The following is a 19,746-nucleotide window of genomic DNA, read 5'->3' as shown; positions in this document are numbered from 1 at the left end:
ACAGTAGAACCTCAGCGTAAGGAACACCAGCGTTACGGACTGAGCAACCAACCACGCATCCCATTTAGAACCGGATCTATGCAATCAGGCAGCGGCAGAGACAAAATCCAAGCAAGGCAACTCCAGTACAGTGCTCTGTAAACTACTTTAAAAAGGGTGAGGGGAGCAGCATTTTTCTTCTGCATAGTGGTTTCAAGGCTGTAGGAAGTCAGTGTTCAGTTGTAAACTTTTGCTAGAACAACCATAATGTTTTGTTTAGCGGTGCACACATGTCAGCGTTACGAACAGCCTCCAATCCCGAGTTGTCTGTAACACTGAGGTTCTACTGTACATTTGTGTGACTTGTAGAGGCTTAAAATTCTCACATGGGTTGGATGTGAGCAGTGATTCCCGTCCTCTCCTGCCCAGCTGACCCGCGACAGCCTAATCTGTTGTTGCATTGCAGCCAGTCAAAGAACCTGGACCTCCCCCCCGCCAGGGCTGTGCCCAAGCAAAACCAGTTTCCCATTGTAACCTGTCTGTTGGTAGTACTGTGCGCTCGTCACCACCGCCTCGCTTTGCTAGTCATCTCACCACCTCGCCCTCAATGTTTGCTGGCCAAGAAATGTCTGTTGTTTCAGAAGCTTGCCTCGGACCATGAGAAAAAAAACTATCTGCGTCCTTGGCACCATTGCCTGAAATCCTGGCTGTTTTTAGTGGCATCTTGTACATATGACTGTAAAATGGTAAATCGTGTGTATTATATATTGCCTCATTATATAGTGTATATATATGTATACATATACATATATATAATATATATGACGACTGTAAATGTTAAGACTAGTGTACTTAGTATATTGCTTCACACTGAAGATTGTGTGTAACAAGCTGTTTCTAAAAGATGTTTATTTTCCTTAAGAGTTAAAAAAAAAAAAAACCAGGTCATTGCATTCAGAACGTCAATAAAGATACAACAATTGTTTTGGAAGTATGTGGCCGTCTCGTCGTAGCCTGTGTTTCTCCTGCTGACCCCTTCCCCTCCCCCAGCAAGCAGCTGAGGAATAGAACAAAGGTTGCAACAATGACATTAGTTCTAAGAGTGCATCCTCTGCGTGTGCGCGCGTGCGTGCACACACACACACAGGTAACGAAAGCAAATACCTCTCCTCTCCTTTGGCCCCCACCTCAGGGGCATTGCCATAACAGTGCAGCCCCTGTTGTCAGGGAGGCAGGGAGCCTGGCCAGCCAGAGGGGCACGGATCTTGCTCCCCCAGCAATCTCATAGACTCATAGACTTTAAGGTCAGAAGGGACCATTATGATCATCTAGTCTGACCCCCTGCACAGTGCAGGCCACAGAATCTCACCCACCCCGCTTAGAATAATCCTCTCACCTAGATCTCAGATATTGAAGTCTTCAAATACTTTGAAGGCCCCAAGATGCAGAGAATCCTCCAGCTGTGATCTGTGCCCCATGCTACAGAGGAAGGCGAAAAACCTCCAGGGCCTCTGCCATATTTGGGATCGGGAAGGAATTTTCCTCCAGGGTAGATTGGCAATCAGCTAAACCCTGAGCATGTGGGCAAGACTCACCAGCCAGACACCCAGAAAGTTCACTATCGTAGCTCCTATCATCCCTCCATTGACCTATTTCCCACTGATAATGAATGGTCAATTAGTTACCAAGATCCTGTTATCTCATCAAACCATCCCCTTATCATAGAACTGGAAGAGACACCAGAAGGTCATCAAGTCCAGCCCCCCTGGGGCTCTGATTACTGGTCTGCTTCCTTCAAGGTATCTCATCTCTTTCTGCCCCTCAAGCCAAAGCTCCCTGCTGGCCTCCCATACGCGATTGCTGACGCCTCCTGGGACCTTGTCAACATCCCCAAAACTCAGCCTGGCACCTGGCCTGCCCACATCATCTCCCCAGCGCCGCTGGGGCCCCTTGTTTTAGATCCCTTAGCTTCTGGGCGCAAGTCTGCCCAGGCGCAGGGTCCCTGCAGGTCTCCTCTTGCCAACACTGGCAGCCGTCTGCCCCTGGGCCACCAGCGCATGTAGATACTGCCCCGCCCTAGCACCCCCATCCTTGTCTAGGGGAGCCCCAAGATGCCCCATGTGCTTCCTTCAGGCCCCCCCCCCCACCTGCCACTATGAATGTGTATGGCCTAATGGCTGGGGGAGAGGGGGAACCAGCCAGCCATGCTATGCCCCAGCCTCCAGCCACATCCCTTCCCAACAGCGGCACCACCACGTCCCGGGCACCGTTGCTGACCCCCCACCCAGCTGCCAGGTGGTGTGTTGATCCCCCCCCACCCCGGTGGTGGCATGTTGAGCCCCCCCCCCCCACGGTGGTGGCGTGGCCTGTGACAGGCCCACGCAAGGCTGACGTGCCGCGGGCTGGGGCCTGCCATGAGCTAGGCTGGTGATGCTGTGGGCGCAGCACCAAGCGAGGTGCCAGGCTGCAGGCTCAGCAGTCACCCCTCCCCCCATACACATTGCCTGGGGGTGACTGGCCCCCAGATGCCCTGCTGCTGCCCTGGAGAGGGGCAGGGGTATGAGGCCAGGTAGCACACAGAGCCAGGTGGCTTGGGGGAGTGATAGCTGGGGGCCCCTGACAGCCTTAGGGGCATGGCGGGGAGTCCCTGTTGCGCTTGGGCCCTCCACTGTCCTGGGTGCTGCACAGACACAGGCCCTGCCACGGGGGGAGAGGGAGAGCCAGCTGGTATCTGTCCCCTCCCTCCCCGCCCCCCAAGCACCAACCCAGCAGTGGCACCTTGTGCTGGGAGCTGAGTGCATGGGGCAGACACCTGCCTACAGCGGCCTGAGGGATATGTAAGGCCCCCGGCCCATTGGCAGGGACTGTGCCAGGCAGCCAAGTGCTCGGTGTTTGGCTTCGCCGGCAGGGCCCACACCTGTGGCTCCACTTTTCTCGCTGGGTAGCAGCAGGGAGCCCCCTGCCCAGTCTCTGGGGCCTGCCCAGCGCTGTGGGGCTGGGGCGAGGCAGGGGCTGAGCCAGTGCCAAGGCAGTCGATCGGCTGCTGCCACCACCCTAGGCCAGCGATGCTCCGGCGGTGATGCAAGCTAACAGGCGTCCCGCCCTCCCCTGCGGCGTGCAGGGTGCAGCAGATGAACTGTCTGGGCCCTGTTAGCTGTACCCGGCCCCCAGCCCGCTGGAGGAGCATCCCCTAACTCGGCCTTGGCCACAGCCACCCTAAACAGCTCACATCAGGGGCTAAGGCAGGGACCGAATCCAGCCGCTGCCAAACGCCTGCTCTCCCCCGGGTCTTTGCTCAGCCCTGTGCCTGCCGTGCCCAGCTGGTGTTTGCATGCCCCAGTGCAGCGCTGCCAGGCCGTGCCTACGCCCTCGGCTGAAACCAGGCCCTGTGCTGAGGTGCAGTTGTAGCTGGACGAGCCTTCACGCCGTGGGACTGGGCTCAGCCCCTCCGGCTAGCTGCCCTGTGTGATGCTGGGGGAGAGGAGGGTATGATGCGTGGCTCAGAGAGGCTCACAGCAGGCTGTGGGGGAAGGGAACAATAGAACCAGCCAAGCAAGGCAGGAGCCAAAATGTCCCGGCTTAGCTCGGTAGGGATGAGTCTGAGGCTCAGTGGTAGTGTCTGTGGCAGGGAGCCAGGCTGTCTCACCCTCCCCCGGCAGCCCACCTGTCCTGATGGCAGCCCGGGCAGCGGAAGAAGGGCTAGCGTGCCCCTTCCCAGCCCTGCTGAGGGTGATACAGCCTGGCTCCGCTTAGCCCTGCCCTGACACAGACACGATGTTCCTCTCCTGCTCCCACTGCTCCGCCTGTGCACCATACGCCCCATGCTCCCAGTGCGGCACCTTCCCAGGCTGGGTGCTGATGGCCTAAGGGGTGCAACAGCCCACAGCAAAGGGGCCTGCCCTGAGCACCCCCTCCCCCCCCCACTTCCAGGACTCTGCTTAGGGGCAGCTCAGTGCTGACACCTGGGCCTCTGCCCATCACAACCCTGCTCCCACCCATCCAGGAGGAGTCGTGCCCTCAGCCAGCCCCAGCCTCCCCCGTGCGACACACCCGCCTGTGAATCACCTGGTGCCCCAGCGATCCAGCACGTCCGTCTAACCCTGCACCAGGGAAACAGGCCCTGGGAGGGAGTGATACCCTACAGGTCATGCTGCCAGGCAGCGGCTGTCAGGAACAGCACCCAGGAGTCCTGGCCTCCCTCCTCCTCCCATCTGGATGGGACCCTGGTGACTCTACTTACCGTCCGTGTGCCTGGGGGTGGGAGCCAGGGGCAGGCTCCAGGGACACGGTGCCAAACATGCTACACACCCACCCGCGCGGGGCAGCAGGGGCAGGCAGAATTTTGCAGAATGTCCCCCCCTTTCTGCAACAAGCGGGACCACATTGGCACTTGGGACGTGACACGCGCTCTCCAGCCTGCCAGGCACCCAGAGCCCTGCGGGACTGACGCCTTGATTTCCACGACCACGTGAACAAGCCACGTGCTCCAGCACTAGGGTCGGGCACCGGGGGGACAGCCTGCTGAGTCCTCAGCACAGGGGCTTCCTTCAGGCTCCATGCCACAGCCCCTGCTTCTCAGGAGAGGCCCAAGCCAGCTGCTCCTTGTGCCCAGGCTGGATCACAAAGCAGGGGGGAAGGGAAGCAGAGGCTCCCCTGAGATGCAGCAGCCATGGCTGGCCCCTGCTGACACAGGCTGGAGGGGATGAACCACCCCAGCTGGGCGCAATAACACCGCCACCCCCGCGTGGGCCAGGCCAGGCCGTGCACTATGAGCCTCCCAAGTTGGGGTGTCAGGTACAGCGCCCCCCAGCCAGCACAGGCACGGTTATAAATAAGCAACTTTAATCATCTGTACAAAAAACTCTCCAACTATGAAAATAACCGGTAGAAAGGAAACGCCAGGGCGGGGCGGGGCGGCGAGGTACAGTACTGCGAGTCCTGGCACGTGGCCGCCCCCATGCCGGAGCAGGAGCACGCTGATGCCACGGCCCCCCCGCCGGGGGTGCTGCCCACCCCAGACCTCCCCCCCCAGCACTAACACTGAGCCCTTCTGCAAACACAGCCCCAGCCCTGTGGGTAGCATGCCAGACCAAGCCAACATGGAGCCCGGGGCTCTGTGCCCGGCCCCACCCCTGCGATCGCTCTCCCCCAGGATCACCGAAGGCTGCCCCCACCTCCACCCGGCTCTTCTTTTTCCCTGAAGCCCCTTGAGCTGGTGCCCAGGGCTCTGCCAGCTGCTGATGCAGGGAGTCAGGGGCCTTCCAACAGGGAAGTGAGGGCGAAGGCCGGGGCATCAACCCGGAACTGGCTGTCTGGAGGAGGCACGGGAGAAGGCTGGAGAAATGGACCAATACTGCAAAGCAGAGAAGGTGCCACTAGAGGTCCCAGTGCCCACCCTCAGCGGCTGGGGGCATGGAGGGAAGGGCAGTGGGGCAGAGGGGCGGAGGGCAAGGGCAGGAGAAGAGCACACCCAGGCCTGTGCCGGTCCCATGGCCCATAAGACCGTAACAACAAGGGCCTGGCTGTCCCCCAGCGCCAGTGGCTGTGAGGGCGAGTGCTCAGCAGGCTGCAGAGCCTGGGCCACAGAGCGCCTGGCAGTCCCCACATGCTGGGGGCGAACTTCTAGCTGGGGCCAGTTGGACCCCACAGTGCGTGTGTGCAGGAGGCCAGGTTTCAGCAGTAGGCTTAGGAGCAAGGGCACCCCCAGCCAATGTCCCAGCCCCCATGCTCAGGCCCCAGAGCCTGCTTCGCGCCACCCCCGTAACGCTCTGCCTGCAACACCGCTCCACAGCCAGCACCCCCAGGCTAGCAAAGGGTACTACACCCATGGGGAAACTGAGGCACAGGGTCAGCGAAGTGATTTGCCCAGGGTCAGCGAAGAGAGTCCAGGCTCCCAGCGCCCTTGCCCCGGCCCCCCAGTGGTAATGACAAGCCCTCCTGGCAATGAAGCAAGGAGACACGTTGGCCATGACACAGCCGCTCAGAGGGAGCAGCGGAGGCCGGGCCCAGCCGAGCAGCGGCCTTCCCGCCCCCGCGGTCCATGGCTCTCCGGCCGCGACGCTATCCAGTGGTGACCGTGGTGCCGCTGCCCAGTTTGATGATCATCTGCTGGCAGTCGTGAAGCGTCCGTTTGTCGCCCAGCTTCTCCAGGGTGCGGGCGGCCTCGGACAACATGCCCATGCGCTGGCCGGGCGCGGAGAGGAAGCTGGGCGGGAGGTAGCAGCAAGCCAGCAGCAGGGCCTCGGCATGTTCCCGCGGCGTGGGGTGGCTCTCCGGCTCGCCGGCTGCAAAAGCCAAGACAGGGTCCAGCCTGTTCAGCACTGGCTGCCAGCGCCGACAGAGGGGTCCAGGCGACGGAGGGGCAAGGCAGGGCCACAATCAGATGCCCATTGCTTGTGGCACAGACGGACGGGGGGGGGACTGGTCCTTTGCAGGCATTCCAGCCCAGGCTGCCCTCTACCCCCAGCAGGCCAACAGCCACGCTAGCACCGGCCCTGCCGGCCACACACTGCGGAGCCTGTTGCTCCGTACACCCCGGATTGGCCTCTGGCTGGTCCCCCTCAGCCCTGTACCAAGTAGGCTGAAGGGTGGGGTGAACCGGGCCCATCTGCTGCCCCAGGCTAGGTGTGTTGGCATCATGTTGCATGTCATGAGCTGCTGCCGGGTCTCAGCCTCTCTCCTAAGGGGTGGCCATAGAGCCCCTCGGCCAGCTCTGGTTGGCAGTCCCCGCCGAGAGGCCCGGGACAGACAGGGCCATGGGGGCTGAATCCTCCTCCCAACATCGGGGCAGGAACAAGGCACTTGCTGCAGTCCCTGCTCGCCCAGCAGAGCCCCGCAGGTTGGTGGGCAGAAGGCAAACTGGGCTCGCTACCCCCAGGCCGCCCCCTCACCTGCTTTGTTGGCTTGAGCCCCTCTCCTGCGCAGGCTGCGGTCCAGCAGCTGGTGGGTCCTGGTGGGGCTGGCTCTGGCCATCAGCCTGGCGGTGGCTTCATGCAGGAACACCTGTGGACCAGCCCCCAGTGAGAGTCAGCCCCCAGATACCCCAGCACCAGGCCAGGCCCCAGGCAACGTCAGCACCCTGGGACTTCCACAGAGGGCCCGCCCCAAAGCATGGTGGGAAGCAGAGGCAGACGAGGCACAGAGCTGAACCTCCCCCAGAACCCCCGCCCCCCGGCTCACCCGGCGCATGGCTGGCCGGAAGGTCTGGGCCAGGCGCCGCAGGCTGCTCAGGTCCTGCTGGAAGCCCCGTAGCTCGAGGGCCGAGGCCTGGTAGACGCAGCTCAGCTGCTGGCTCACGTTCATCTGCTGCTGCCACAGGTTGGTGCGGGTCACCAGGAGCAGGTCGCACAGGAGCAGCTGAACTGCCTGGAGGGGAGGGGCACGGGTGAGAGGGACGGACGGACAGAGCCTGCAGGACAGACGCTCCCCAGGGCGGTGCCCACACAGACACCACAGAGCGCAGGGGCGAACCAGGGAGATTGGGCCCAGCCCTCCCCGCCTCTCCCGCCGCGGTGCCATGCAGCAGGTCTGCCCATCGGGGTCCCAGCTTGCCACGCTGACAGGCGAGGGCCGGTGCGCTGGAGGGCTTCTCCCCGGGAACTGCCAGGCGGGTGCTTGGTGCCGGGCCCCAGCCCTCGCCAGCGCCCCGGCCCCTTGCTGCGGGCTGGTGCTGGAAGTTGGCCCAGCTGGGCTGCACTGCAGAGGCATTGCACACTCCTTCTCACACATGCAATGCAACTACAATGCACCGCAGCTGCGGCCACCACGCGGCGCCCGCCGCCACGTCCCTGCCAGCCGAGGCCTGCGTCCGGCGGGCCAGGCCCGGGGCCATCTGGGGGCACGACCCAAGCGAGTCAGATGGTTCCACGGCATTCGGCACCGCTCCCTGCTTCCTGCAGCGCCGTGCGTCGCCCGGCGGCAGCTGCCTGGCACGCAGGAGAGAGTCCAGAGACACAGCTGAGAGCAGCGAGCACTCACAGCGACTCACCCGCCCCCTCCCAGGCCAACCCGCCCGGGGACTCACCTTGTCCAGGGTGCTGGTGGCGGGCGAGCTGAGACCCAGACTGTCCCGCAGGGAGCCGCTGGCTTTCTCGCACTGGCCCAGGCTGGCCTGGCTGCTGTCCTGCTTTCCCAGCAGGGCTCGCACGGCCTTGAAGGAGTGCAGCGCCGCCCTGGGCAGGGGCCTCCTACGTGAGCAGAGGGGGAGAGGGTCACGCTGGTGCCCAGCCCTGGCCCTTGCTGCCCCCTCTCTCAGCCCCACCTCCAAATCTGTCTCCCTGGGATGCAATGCCCCCCGCCCGCCCGCTCTGGTGAGCATATGACACTGTGTCACGCCTCCCCCGCCTGGTCCCCAGGGGGTGCCAGCAGCGGACACCCCGTCCCCATCCCTGCAGACACTCACTCCGACACCTGCAGGGCTCTGGGCATGGTCTCCACCAGCGGGTACAGCCGCTCAGCCGCCTCGTCGTCCCCCTGCAGCCAGTGAATCGCCACGGCAACGATGGACGCCCACCACCTGGCCACAGGGTCGCTGCCTGCAAATGGGGGACATGGGACCGGTGGCACCAGCCAGCAGATCACAGCGAGGAACCGACGGCCGCCTGCCCCTTCCCATCACCCCCTTGCCTTGCACAGTCCCCCCCGCACCCCAATCCCAGGCCAGTAATTCTCACAGCTCCCCCAGGTCACCGCGCTCAGCTTAACCTGGACACCCCAGGTGCCGCGTGCTCCCGTCAGAGCCCCAATGGCAGCATCCGCCCAGCCTCTCGGCGCCAGCCCCCCGCCCCATCTGCACTGATCCGCGATGGCCTCACCTGTGCCGGCCGCCATGTCGGAGCTGATGGAGAGGGTGCAGTTGGGGGCGTCGGCCGCGTCTGAGCATCCGTTGAGCAGCTGCAAGTACTCCAGGGCATCGGAGAACTCCCTGGGGCCGAGGGGGAGAGGAGCAGTTGGGGCGGCTGCCAGGAGAGTGAACCGTCCTGGGTCCTCACCCCCTTCCCAGGGACTCGGGGTGCATGGAGTGGTTGCTGCAGGCTGGCAGGAAGCCAGCAGCTGGATGTCTCTCTGCCCTGGGCCGCTACTGGTACTTACCCTTCTGTGTGGGTGGCCGGTGGGCTGGGCTCCGGCATGGCCACGGAGCACAGAGCCTTCTCCAGCAGGTGCTCACGGAACAGCTGGGTCACCTGAGCCAGGGGGTCCACTGGGAAGCACCGAGAGGGGTTTGTTAGCCGGGCTGGGGGGAGGGACAGACTCTTCCAGCTCGCCCTGCAAATCCCACAGGGACCAATCACCTCCCTTGCTGGGGGCATCCTAATAAGGGGCAGGGCAGGCTGGTCCCTGGCAGGGTGCCCAGCAACCCGGAAACCAAGGGTAAGGGCAGCAGCAGAGCTGCAAGGGAACCCAGAGCGACTACGGGGTGGGATCGAGGGGCGTCCGCAGAGCTGAGCCTGGGAATGTGGGCGCAGTCCCTGCCTGCCTCTCCCTGGAGCCGTGCCCGCCCTGCGCAGACAGCTGGGCAGTGAGACACGGGGTACCTGGGTTGCCGGTGGAGCTGTAGATGCTGTCCCTCGGGGTGCCCTTCACAGACCAGTCTCCATCGACGAAGAAGCGGTGGCCCACAGGGTGGCAGAGCCACTGCATGGCCGGGGGCACGGTGCCGCTGTGCGACAGGGACACCTGCCGGGCGCTGCACAGGAAGGGGCGCTGCAGGGGCAGAGACACGGGTCAGCCCCTCTGGGCGAGATGGGGACAAGCGCAGCCCTGGGGACAGCCAGACAGGATGGTGCTGTCTGGGCAGAGCACCATGGCCAGAGCTGGCATCCAGTTCAGGGCTGGTCCGAGGCAGCAGGGAGGTTGGGAGGAAAGATGCCCAGCTATGGACCCCTCCTCGCAGGGGGTGCCAGGCTCGATGGGCCCCAGCCACCCCAAACAGTAAGAGGGTTCCTGATTGTGGGGAATGCTGCCTGTAGCGCCCCATCCTGGAGCAGCCCTGGGAGGGTGGGGCATGGAGGAGCCCCGCCTACACTGGGCCAACCCCGCCCCCCAGCCATACTCACCGCCAGGAAGTGGACGCACCGGTGAAGGCTGGTCTTCACGCGAAGCGCCGCGGCCACGTACACCTCGGCAAGCGTCGCCACGGAGACAGTGTCACCCGCGCACTCGGCAAGGTTGACGGCGCTCAGCGCCATGTTGATGCCAGAGAGGTGGCCCCCAACGTGCTTCCCTATGGGCGAGGAGATGGGGGACATCAGCCTAACATTGAGGGGTGTTCCCTCCTCACCAGGCCCCCCACGCTCATTCCTGCTGAGGGCCACGGGCCCTGAGGCCGCCTCACTCCTACAGGACTCAGGTCACCTACGGAGTTAGCCGGAGGAATCACAGATTCATAGAATCCTAGAACTGGAAGGGAACTCGAGAGTCCAGTCCCCTGTATTCACGGGAGTTTATTCCAGTGTTTAACCACCCTGACAGGTAGGAAGTTTTTCCTAATGTCCAACCTAAACCTCCCTTGCTGCAGTTTAAGCCCATTGCTTCTTGTCCTGTCCTCAGAGGTTAAGAAGAATATTTTTTCTCCCTCCTCCTTGTAACACCTTTTCAGGTATTTGAAAGCTGTTACCATGTCCCCTCTCAGTCTTCTCTTTTCCAAACTAAACAAACCCAGTTCTTTCAGTCATCCCTCGCCGGTCATGTTTTCTAGACCTTGAATTATTGTGTTGCACTTCTCTGGACCTTCTTCAGTTTGTCCACATCTTTCTTGAAAGGTGGTGCACACAATATTCCAGTTGAGGCCTAATCGGCGCAGAGTAGAGCGGAAGAATGACTTCTCATGTTTTGCTCACAATACACCGGTTAAAGCTTCCCAGAATGTTTGCTTTTTTTTGCAAGTGTCACACTGCTGACTCATATTTAGTCACTATAGTGGCCCACTATGTCCCCTAGATCGCTTTCTGTAGGACTCCTTCCTAGACAGTCATTTCCCATTCTGTATGTGTGAGACTGATTGTTCCTTCCTAAGTGGAGCACTTTGCATTTGTCCTGATTGAATTTCATCCTATTTACCTCAGACCATTTCTCTGGTTTGTCCAGATCATTTTGAATGATGACCAATGTTCCCTCTCAGTTTTTCCATCCATGTGTGGAATAAATTTTGTTATGTGCACCAAGGTATGTGCAGGTGTGCACCACCAAAAGAAACACACACTGTTGGCTGTGGGCGCTCAGCTGGGCAGCACCTTAATCTCTCCTGGGCAGCCACCCGAATGCTTATCTAACAGGGAACACTGATGATGACCCTATCCTCCAAAGCACTTGCAACTCTTCCCAGCTTGGTATCGTCTGCAAACTTTATAATCGTACTGTCTATGACATCATCCAAATAATTGATGAAGATATTGCACAGAACTGGTCCCAAAACTGATCCCTGAAGACTGGATCAAATGTCAGAAAAAAAACCTCTTTCAAAAGCCCCCTTATTCCTTGTGGAACGAGGAATACAGGGGCTTCTGAAAGAGTGTGTCTGCTCTTCCGCAAAAAAAGTGGAAGAGCAAATGCGTTCCTTGGATGCTGAACAGTTCTTCCAGGATAACCTGTGTAGTGTAGCCGTACCCTAAGAGCAGTTATCCAACCAATATATGTACCCACCTTTCAGTAGCCCCATCTACTTTGTATTTCCCTAGTTTATTAATAAGAAAGTAATGCAAGACTGTATCAAATACTTTACTAAAGTCTAGATTAGGTATACAAGGGAGTAGTCAGCTACTCACATTCCCCCCACTTAGTGTCTCTGTATCAGAGGCAGCAGGGGAAGAAGCAGGAGCCAATGCTGGGGAGAGCTGGTTTAAAAGCTAGTTCCTTCCCAGCATCATCTCTGAATTGCTGCCTGAGCCCCTTGCTGCTGCCTCTATCAGAGGCAGCAGCAGGGGGGAGGGAGGAGCTGCTGCCATGAAGCAACCCCTGTCCACAGGGGGTCCCAACTCCCCGCTCGGCCCTCCCCGTGGACAGGGGCTGCTGCTGGCTGGGCAGGCAGCCTGGCTCAGTCCCTGCTTGCACCAGTCTGGGACCAAACCCTGCTGCAGCTCTGCAATTTAAAACACAGTAGGAGCCGGGGGGCAGGCTGCCCAGCTCTTATTACCTTTTAAACTGCAGAGCCGCAGTGGGGTTTGGTCCTGGACCCCGGCACGAGCCAGGACTGAGCCAACTGTCTATCAACTAATTGAGTAGTCGATAAAAATTCTATCAACTACTCGATTATTTAAAAACCCGCTTCTTAACATCCCTAGTCTACAGACAGCACATCTACCACTTCCCCCTTATTCACAAGGCTTGTTATTCTATCAAAGAAAGCGATCACATCGGTTTGTTCTTTACAAATCCATGCTGACTGTTACTTATCACCTTATTATCTTCCAGATGTTTGAAGATGAATTCCTTATTTGCTGCATTATCTTTCCTGGCACAGAAGTTAAACTGACTGGTCTGTAGTTCCCTGGGTTGTTCTTATTTCCCTTTTTATAGGTGGGCACTAGATTTGCCCTTTCCCAGTCTTCTGGACTTCCATGACTTTTCAAAGATGGTAGCTAATGGCTCAGATACCCCCTCAGCCAGCTCTTTGTGTATTCTGGGATGCATTTCATCAGGCCCTGATGACCGGAAGACATCTAACTTTTCTAAGTAATTTTTAATTTGTTCTTTTCCTAGCTTACGTTTCTGAACCTAGCCCATTTTTCACTGGCATTCACTAGGTTAGGCACCCAATTGCCCCCAATCTTGGTGAAAACCGATAAAAGGAAGTCATTCAGCACCTCTGCCATTTCCACATTTTTTATTATTGCTCTTCCTCCTTTATTCAGCAATGGGGAAGGTGGGCAGCACCTGGCCTCTCCCTTCTCCGGCTGCAAAAGCAGAAGAGAGTGGGGGTCTGTGGATCGGGGCTGAGGGGCGCAGGCAGAGCTAAGTGAGAGGCTGGCACAGCATCGGATCAGGGACTGACCAACCCGCTATCCAGCCCCAATCTCTCCTTCCCATATCCAGCTGCAATGGGGGAATCCAATCCCTGTATTCTGCCCCTCAGGGGCATCCAGTCCCCATATCCTGCCCTCCTCTGGCCTAACTCCAGTAATTACCCCCCCCCATCAAGGCCCGCGGGTGCCCCCTACCGGTCATGTGCAGCTGGTGCAGCTTGTGGTAGACCAGGGCCGCGTCACGGGCGCTCTTGCGCACGTCAGCCTTCAGCTCGCGGTCTCGCCGGAAGCCTCCGGCTCGCCCAGCCAGCCAGCGCCCCACCCACAGGCGTTGCAGCAGGTGGCGGATCAGGTTCCACATGAGGCTGCAGGTCAGGTCGAAGTTGGAGGTGGGGAGCGGGCGGCCCAGGGCCTTCAGGGCTGTCCACAGGTGCTGGGAGGCCTGGGCGAAGTCCCCCTGCCAGCACGGAGAAGATGCAGGGTGTCAAGACCCTGCTTGCGGGGTGGGGAGTCCCACTGCTGAGTATCAGGCCTCTGCCAGGGCAGGGCTTTCCCTGGGAAGTTGGGAGCTGGGCAGGGCTGGTGGGGAGGGCCAAGGAAGTATGCCAAGTGGGCAGAGAGGGGCGGGGCCTGGCAGGAATTGGGGGTGGGGCTGTGCCAGGTAGGAGCTGGGCCCCCCCAGGCAGATGCACACGACTCTGGGTTGGGACCCGCCCGCGGCCCCTTACCCAGGGCTCCGCCAGCAGCTGTATTCCTTACCCGCGCCAGGTCCAGGTCCGCCTGCTTGCGGTGCCTCCAGAAGAGGACGGACGACTCCGAGTAGGGGCGGGTGACCGGCTCGCCGTAGATGAAGAGCCGGACGAAGGCTCCCAGCACGACGAGCACATTGAGCCCCCAGAAGATCAGAGTGGGCCAGCTCGAGGCCTCGTCTGGGCAGGGGGCGCAGAGAGACGGAGGCCAGGGACAGTGTTAGCACCACATCACAGCCCCCGAGCTCCCGCCCCACCGGCACCCGGAGGGCCCCCCGTGCTACGGAGCAGGGGCTGTGGGACCACATGGGGCCACAGACCACACACAGCCCTCCCCCCAGCTGCTCCTGCCACAGCCCTGGACAAGCAGCAGAATCCCGCCCCCCACAGCCCTCCAGCCTGGCCCCGATAACCCCAAACCCCAGCTACCCTCCTCTCTGGCCCCCGTCACCCCAACCCCCAGCTACCCTCCAGCCTGGGCCCCATTGCCCCAACCAGCCCCCCAACCCCTGGCTACCGTCCAGCCCTCCGCCCATCACCCCAGTTACCTAACCCCCTGCTATGCTATGGCCTGACCCCAGGGAGCTCTGGCCCTGATCACCCCCTGCAGCACTAAATCTCTTGCCCCAGGGGCTGTTCTGTGCCGATCCCAGCACTTACCTCCGGCATCCGGCTGGCCCATTATGTTCCTGCCGAGGCTGGGGGAGCCCCTGCTCTCTGGGGCGCCCTCGGGGCTGGCGCCTCTCAGCAGGGAGGCCAGGGGGTTGAAGGAGAGGCAGAGGAAGACGAAGGCGCAGAGCGCCATGCGCGAGCGATCCAGCATGCCCAGGCTGCCAGGGGACAGCAGCTGCTGCTCCTTTTTCCCCTGCAAGCCAAGCAGAGAGGCAGGCGTGAGTCCTTGCTGCCACAGCGGGTCTCCTCTAGCTCAGCAGGAGGGGAACCCCCCGGGAGCGCACCAGGCCAGCTGGCAGGCAGGGGCCAGACCAGCTAGGGGGAAAAGGACCCATGTCACTGGCCAGTCATCAACATGGAGCAGTGACGTAGGTCAAGGGATCTGATGCCAGGGCTGCTCCTTTTGGAAAGCCAGATCATGCTGGGAAGGAGGAGAGCTTTGAGCTCAGGGCTGCAAGCCAGGCCTCTTTTCCCAGCGTTGCACGCGACGTGGGCAGGTCACAGCCCCGGTCTGTGCCTCAGTTTCCCCTTCGAGAGCAGGCTGCCACTTCCCCACCTCCCCAGGAGAGCAGAGGCGGCGCAGGGCCGGGAAGGTGAAAGGCACTCAGCTATGACTAGGGGACTGGGACTGCGCAGATCTGTCATCCCCCAGCTCAGGCCAAACTGGGCCCCAAAGACCCTGGTGACAGCCCAGAGCCTCCACGCCTGCTGGGTGGGTGACAGAACAGGCCCAGGGACTGTCATCACGGAGCATGGCTAGAGCTCGCCTTGTGTCAGGTGTCGGACCCCACCCCGTCCCTAGCGCCATGTGGGCACTTGCCAGCCCCGGGCTCCAGGCTGGGGTCCCACCAGAACCATCTCCTGCCCCACCCAGCGCCCCTCATCACCTTGGTCTCCTCGAACAGTGGGCTCTCGGGCTCCGAGTCGCTGCTGTTGCTGCTGCCGCAGCTCAGCGAGAGGGGGCTGCTGTGGGAGGGGGAGCCCACGTCCGAGGGCGGGGGCGTCAGCATGTCCATCATCTCCGGCTTCGTCTCCTCCATGGGCACGTCCGGCTTCCCGCTGCATGTGGCCACCAGGTCCTTCAGGGACTCTGGAAGCAGAAGGGCATGAGACCAGGCTGCCACTTACGGCTCCCCTGGGCTGACCGGCAGCAGGCAGGCCCCATGGCTTTGGAGAGCTCGCGCCACCCTGAAATAGGCCAGGGCTGCTGGGGTATTCCTGACCCCGAGCTGGGCAGCACCAGCCCCTCAGAGCCAGTGCCCCTCCACGACTCCTCTGCCTGCCCTGCCCCCAGCACCTCCCCACTGTCCCACAGTGCCCTGCCACAGCCCCACAGTGCCTCTACGACTCCTCTGCCTAGCCCACTCCAATGCCCCCCACTACCTCACTACCCCCCACTGCCCAACTCGCCCCAGTGCCCCTCTACCTCACAGTACCCCCCACCGCCTCACGGTGCCCCCCATGGCCCATCTGCCCAGCCCACCTCACTGGCCCCCCCACTGCCCTACAGCATCCCCCCACTACCCTTCTGTCTGCCCCACCCCATTGTCCCCCACTGTCCCCTCCTCTACAGTGTCACCACATGTCATCTCTCCCCAACACCTCCAACCTGCTGCTGGAGTCCTGGGCCTCTGCTGGGGCCAGACCGAGACCCACCAAACTCACTTCACTTGTGGCATAACCCGGGATCAACTTCCAAGTCCTTTGAAGGGACTTAACTAACACCCACCCCAGCTCCCGCCAGGAGAGCCTCCCTGCACTCACTGTTGCTCTGAGCGGCCATCCTGAGGGTCAGGTTCTCCTGCTTCAGCTTCTGGTTGCTCTGCCGCAGGAAGCGGATGTAGTCGATCGTCTTCCGCAGAATGGCCGACTTGTTCAGCTGCCCGAGAGGGACGAGGCCTTTCAGGCACAGCCTACTCCCCCCTCCCCCCCCCCGTCAGCCCTCCTCTGGACGCAGCCAACCCCGGAGAGAAGGTCTAGATCAGCCCCTGGCAACGGCAACTGGGTGCCATCCTGGGGGGGGGGGAGCAAATGCACCTTGAGAGCAACGGGGTGGCAGAGCAAAACCCACCAGGCCATGCCAGTGTCATGGGAATGCAGCATGGCTGCCGGAGCTGGGCAGGGCAGGGCCTACAGTCCCTCAGCCCCCTCCCCAGCGTCCGCCCGCCCAGCTCTGCCACTGCCCCTCACTCCTGGCCTGCAGTGCGGCCCAGCACCCGCAGGGCGGGGGAACCCGAGCGCTTGCCTCTGGGACAGACACCCCCACCCTGCTGCGACAGGACCCATGAGCCCCCCGTTTCCAGGCCCCCGGGTACCTTGGCCTCCGAGCCCACCACCAGGTCCTTGAGCTCCATGATCCTGTCGTTGATGGAGGAGCGGTAGCGCTTCTCGATGGCGTTGTGCGCCGTCCGCTTCTCGCCCTTGTTCTGCACCACGGCCGGCTTCCCGCTGGCCGCCAGCCGGTTAATGGGCAGCTTGTCGGTATCCACCATCAGCGGCACGGTGGCCAGGATGGTGCCGCCGCTCACCAGGGCCTGCAAGAGAGCCGGGCGTTGGGACTGGCCCGCGCCAGCAGCCTGCCCCACCTCCCAGTGGCCAGGCGCCTCCCTGCCCCCCCCAGGCAGCTCCGCCCAGTTCTGTCAGCACCCCGCACTCCTGACGCATCGCAGCCATCCCGCCCTGGGCTCCAGCCCCACACCAGCTCTGCGGCTGCCCCGTCCCAAAAGGCAGCCCCTGCCAATGACCCCCGCTCTGCTGCTGCCTCCTATCCAAGCCCCTGGCACTGTCCCCCGCTCTGCTGCCCCCTATCCCAACCCCCACACCTTAGCAATCCAGCACCGCCCCCCCCCCCCCGCTTTGCTACCCCCTATCCAGCCCCCACGCCCTACCAATCCAGCACTGCCCCCCCACGCCCTCTGCTGCCCCCTATCCAGCCCCCACGCCCTGCCAATCCAGTACTGCCCCCCCCAGCTCTGCTGCTCCCTATCCCAGCTACTGCCCCTGCCCCCCCGCTCTGCTACCCCCTCCATCTCAGCCCCCCCCTGCCCCCACACCCTACCCCCCCCCCTGCAATCCAGCACTGCCCCCCGCTCTGCTACCCCCCCCCCCCCGCTCTGCCTCCCAGCCCCCCCCCTCCAGCACCCCCCCCCCCCCACCCCCCGCTCTGCTGCCCCCCCCAGCCCCTGCCAATCCCAGCCCCCCCCCCCCCCCCCCCGCTCCCGCTGCTCTGTTTCCCCCAGCAATCCAGTACTACCCGCCCCCTCTGCTGCCCCCATCCCAGCCCCCACCTCCTGCCAATCCAGCACCACCCCTCCCCTGCTGCCCCTATCCCAGCCCCAGCCCCTGCCATCCAGCACCACCATCCCCCTCTGCTGCCCCTATCCCAGCCCCCATCCCAACCCGCCAGTTGCAATGGGCTGAGGTACCACAGCGGGGTGACGTGCCAGGAGCCATGCAGCCTCAGGCCCCGGCACAGAGTGAGAATGTGGGAGCAAAGCCCTCACCCGGGAATCAGGAGCCCAGGGTTTGGTTCCAGCTCCCCCCGAGTGTCTCTGACTCCGGGCCTGAGGCCAAACTGCAAATCCAGCCCTGGAGGTGGAGACATGGACTCATGAGGGGGGGTTTCACCTACCGGGACCTGCAGCGGTGCAGACTGGACGGCCGCCGTGGTGGCCAGCGACGTGTGGGTGGAGGTCTTTGCCCCGGAGACAGCCGTCAGGAACAGGGACTCGGCCTTGATGAAGTGGGGCTGCAGCAGGACCTGTGGGGTGGGCAGGGGGTTAGCTCTGGAGCCTCGCACCCCAGCTGGGGGAGCAGCGCCTGGATTTCCCGCTACCTGACCATGCTCCTGGCTCCAGCTTACCGGGACTTGCTGGATCTGGGAGGAGACGGTGTGGGTGGTGCCCATGGCGGCTGTAGCCAGCAGCTGCTGGGCTGAGATGTTCTGGACTTGACCCTGCAGGGTGACGGGCTGGATCTGCGGAGGGGAGTGAGGGAGGCTGGGCGGGGATGGGGCAGCCCCTCCGGGCTGTATTGCTGAGGGCAGGAAGGAGAGCAAATTAGATACAGTATGGAGCCTGCTCCCCACACTCCAGGGCCCAGCCCACCTGTGGTCCTGCAGCAGCCACAGAACCTCAACCACCCATCCCGCCCCTCACTCTGCCCCATCACCAGCCAGTCTGAAAACAGACCACGCCTCCCTCCCCTTTGGCCCTTTCCCCACTGCACAGACCCCCACCCCTGCAGGGATACCCCCTTCAGGGCCTTTTTACTGGATCTGCACTCTTCTGCTGGCTGACCCTGCAGCAGCACGGTTGCCAATATTATAGGCCCTACGTAAACACTGGTCCCCACTTCTTTTTTCTCTTCCAAACACAACCAAGACCCCCTGCTTAGCGAGTAAGTAGCAATTAGGCATTTCAATGCATGTTTTCAAAGCCCCGAAAAGACACTCCCCACCCAGGGCAGGAAAAAAAATTGGAAGCCAAAATATTTAAGTCTAAATTCCTTTCAATGGACCCCCTGCAGCAGTAGCTGTCAGCTTGCACCGGGGGACAACGCCTTTTCTACAGACACTGATCCCACACCAGCCCTGCCCCTTCAGGGCCAGTTCTGAGTCCCACTGGGTGCCCACCAGAGAAATCCACAACTCTGGTGGGAGCTCAGGGGGCCCGGCACCGTCTCCAGGGGCGCTCCGCCCATCCCGCGCCTTACCAGTGAAGCCGTGCTGACTCTGGTAGCCTGCCAAGGACTGTGGGGTGAACTGGCCGTGGGACGCCGGGGCGAAGCTCTGGACTGCCATCACCCCCTGCGGCGGCTGGGGCGGAGCCCGGGGCTGGCCGGCAGACAGTCCCATGGGCTCCTCCTTGACGCCCGGTGGAGACACCTTCCGGCTTGGCTGCGGTTGCGGTGAGAAGCTCTGCAGCGGCGGAGGTGCCTGGAACATGCTCACGGGAGTGGCGGGAGGCGCCTGGCTGGGCCCCAGGTAGCCGTCGAGGGGGCCGGGAGTGGACGGCAGCCCCCCGGGCAGGCTGGCCTCGGGCATCGGGGTGGCGGGTGCGCCGAACGGAGCGTCAAACAGGCCTGGGAACTCATTGTCCTGCGTGTTGATGAGCTGGAGCATGTCTGGAAAACACCCCACGCCGGCCCAGCAGTGAGAGGGGGGCCCGCCTGCCAGAGCGCCGAATTCTACCTGCGCCGAACACAGGGCTGGCTGGCAGGCAGGGGGCCCACGCTCTGCAGTGTGAGGACTGTGCCAATGCAACCAGACCCAGCTCAGCCGTTACACGGCCGGGGGGGAGACGCTGGTGGAAGCCAGGCATCCAGGCCCGCTACCCCACCTCAGGGCTGGCACAGAGGACCTGCCTCCCCCCTGCTGGACCCGGGGC

At 62.1% G+C, this 19,746-nt stretch overlaps 1 protein-coding gene across 2 annotated transcripts in view; it reads right to left on the bottom strand.

The window, feature by feature from the left end:
• Nucleotides 1–1,617: 1,617 nt before the first annotated feature.
• The window catches only part of SREBF1 (sterol regulatory element binding transcription factor 1), a 30,390-nt gene continuing 12,261 nt past the window's right edge, over nt 1,618–19,746 (bottom strand). For both annotated transcript variants that reach the window (XM_075899746.2, XM_075899747.2), the window contains exons 2-19: nt 19,073–19,483; nt 18,222–18,394; nt 17,991–18,119; nt 16,675–16,893; nt 16,124–16,238; nt 15,247–15,449; nt 14,348–14,552; nt 13,698–13,867; nt 13,134–13,395; nt 10,035–10,201; nt 9,513–9,681; nt 9,070–9,178; nt 8,793–8,902; nt 8,381–8,513; nt 8,003–8,165; nt 7,159–7,344; nt 6,870–6,981; nt 1,618–6,263 (exon numbers count right to left, since the gene is read on the bottom strand). In XM_075899746.2, coding sequence (XP_075755861.2) covers nt 6,040–6,263; nt 6,870–6,981; nt 7,159–7,344; nt 8,003–8,165; nt 8,381–8,513; nt 8,793–8,902; nt 9,070–9,178; nt 9,513–9,681; nt 10,035–10,201; nt 13,134–13,395; nt 13,698–13,867; nt 14,348–14,552; nt 15,247–15,449; nt 16,124–16,238; nt 16,675–16,893; nt 17,991–18,119; nt 18,222–18,394; nt 19,073–19,483 — 3,260 coding nt within the window. In that variant the 3' untranslated portion in view covers nt 1,618–6,039. The remainder of the gene's footprint in view (nt 6,264–6,869; nt 6,982–7,158; nt 7,345–8,002; nt 8,166–8,380; nt 8,514–8,792; nt 8,903–9,069; nt 9,179–9,512; nt 9,682–10,034; nt 10,202–13,133; nt 13,396–13,697; nt 13,868–14,347; nt 14,553–15,246; nt 15,450–16,123; nt 16,239–16,674; nt 16,894–17,990; nt 18,120–18,221; nt 18,395–19,072; nt 19,484–19,746) is intronic.

This window comes from Pelodiscus sinensis, chromosome 15, assembly GCF_052426305.1.
Source record: "Pelodiscus sinensis isolate ZL-2025 chromosome 15, ASM5242630v1, whole genome shotgun sequence".
NCBI classification, from domain to species: Eukaryota; Metazoa; Chordata; order Testudines; family Trionychidae; genus Pelodiscus; species Pelodiscus sinensis.
The sequence above is the reverse complement of the archived record's forward strand: the minus strand, read 5'-3'. Positions and strand labels throughout refer to the sequence as shown.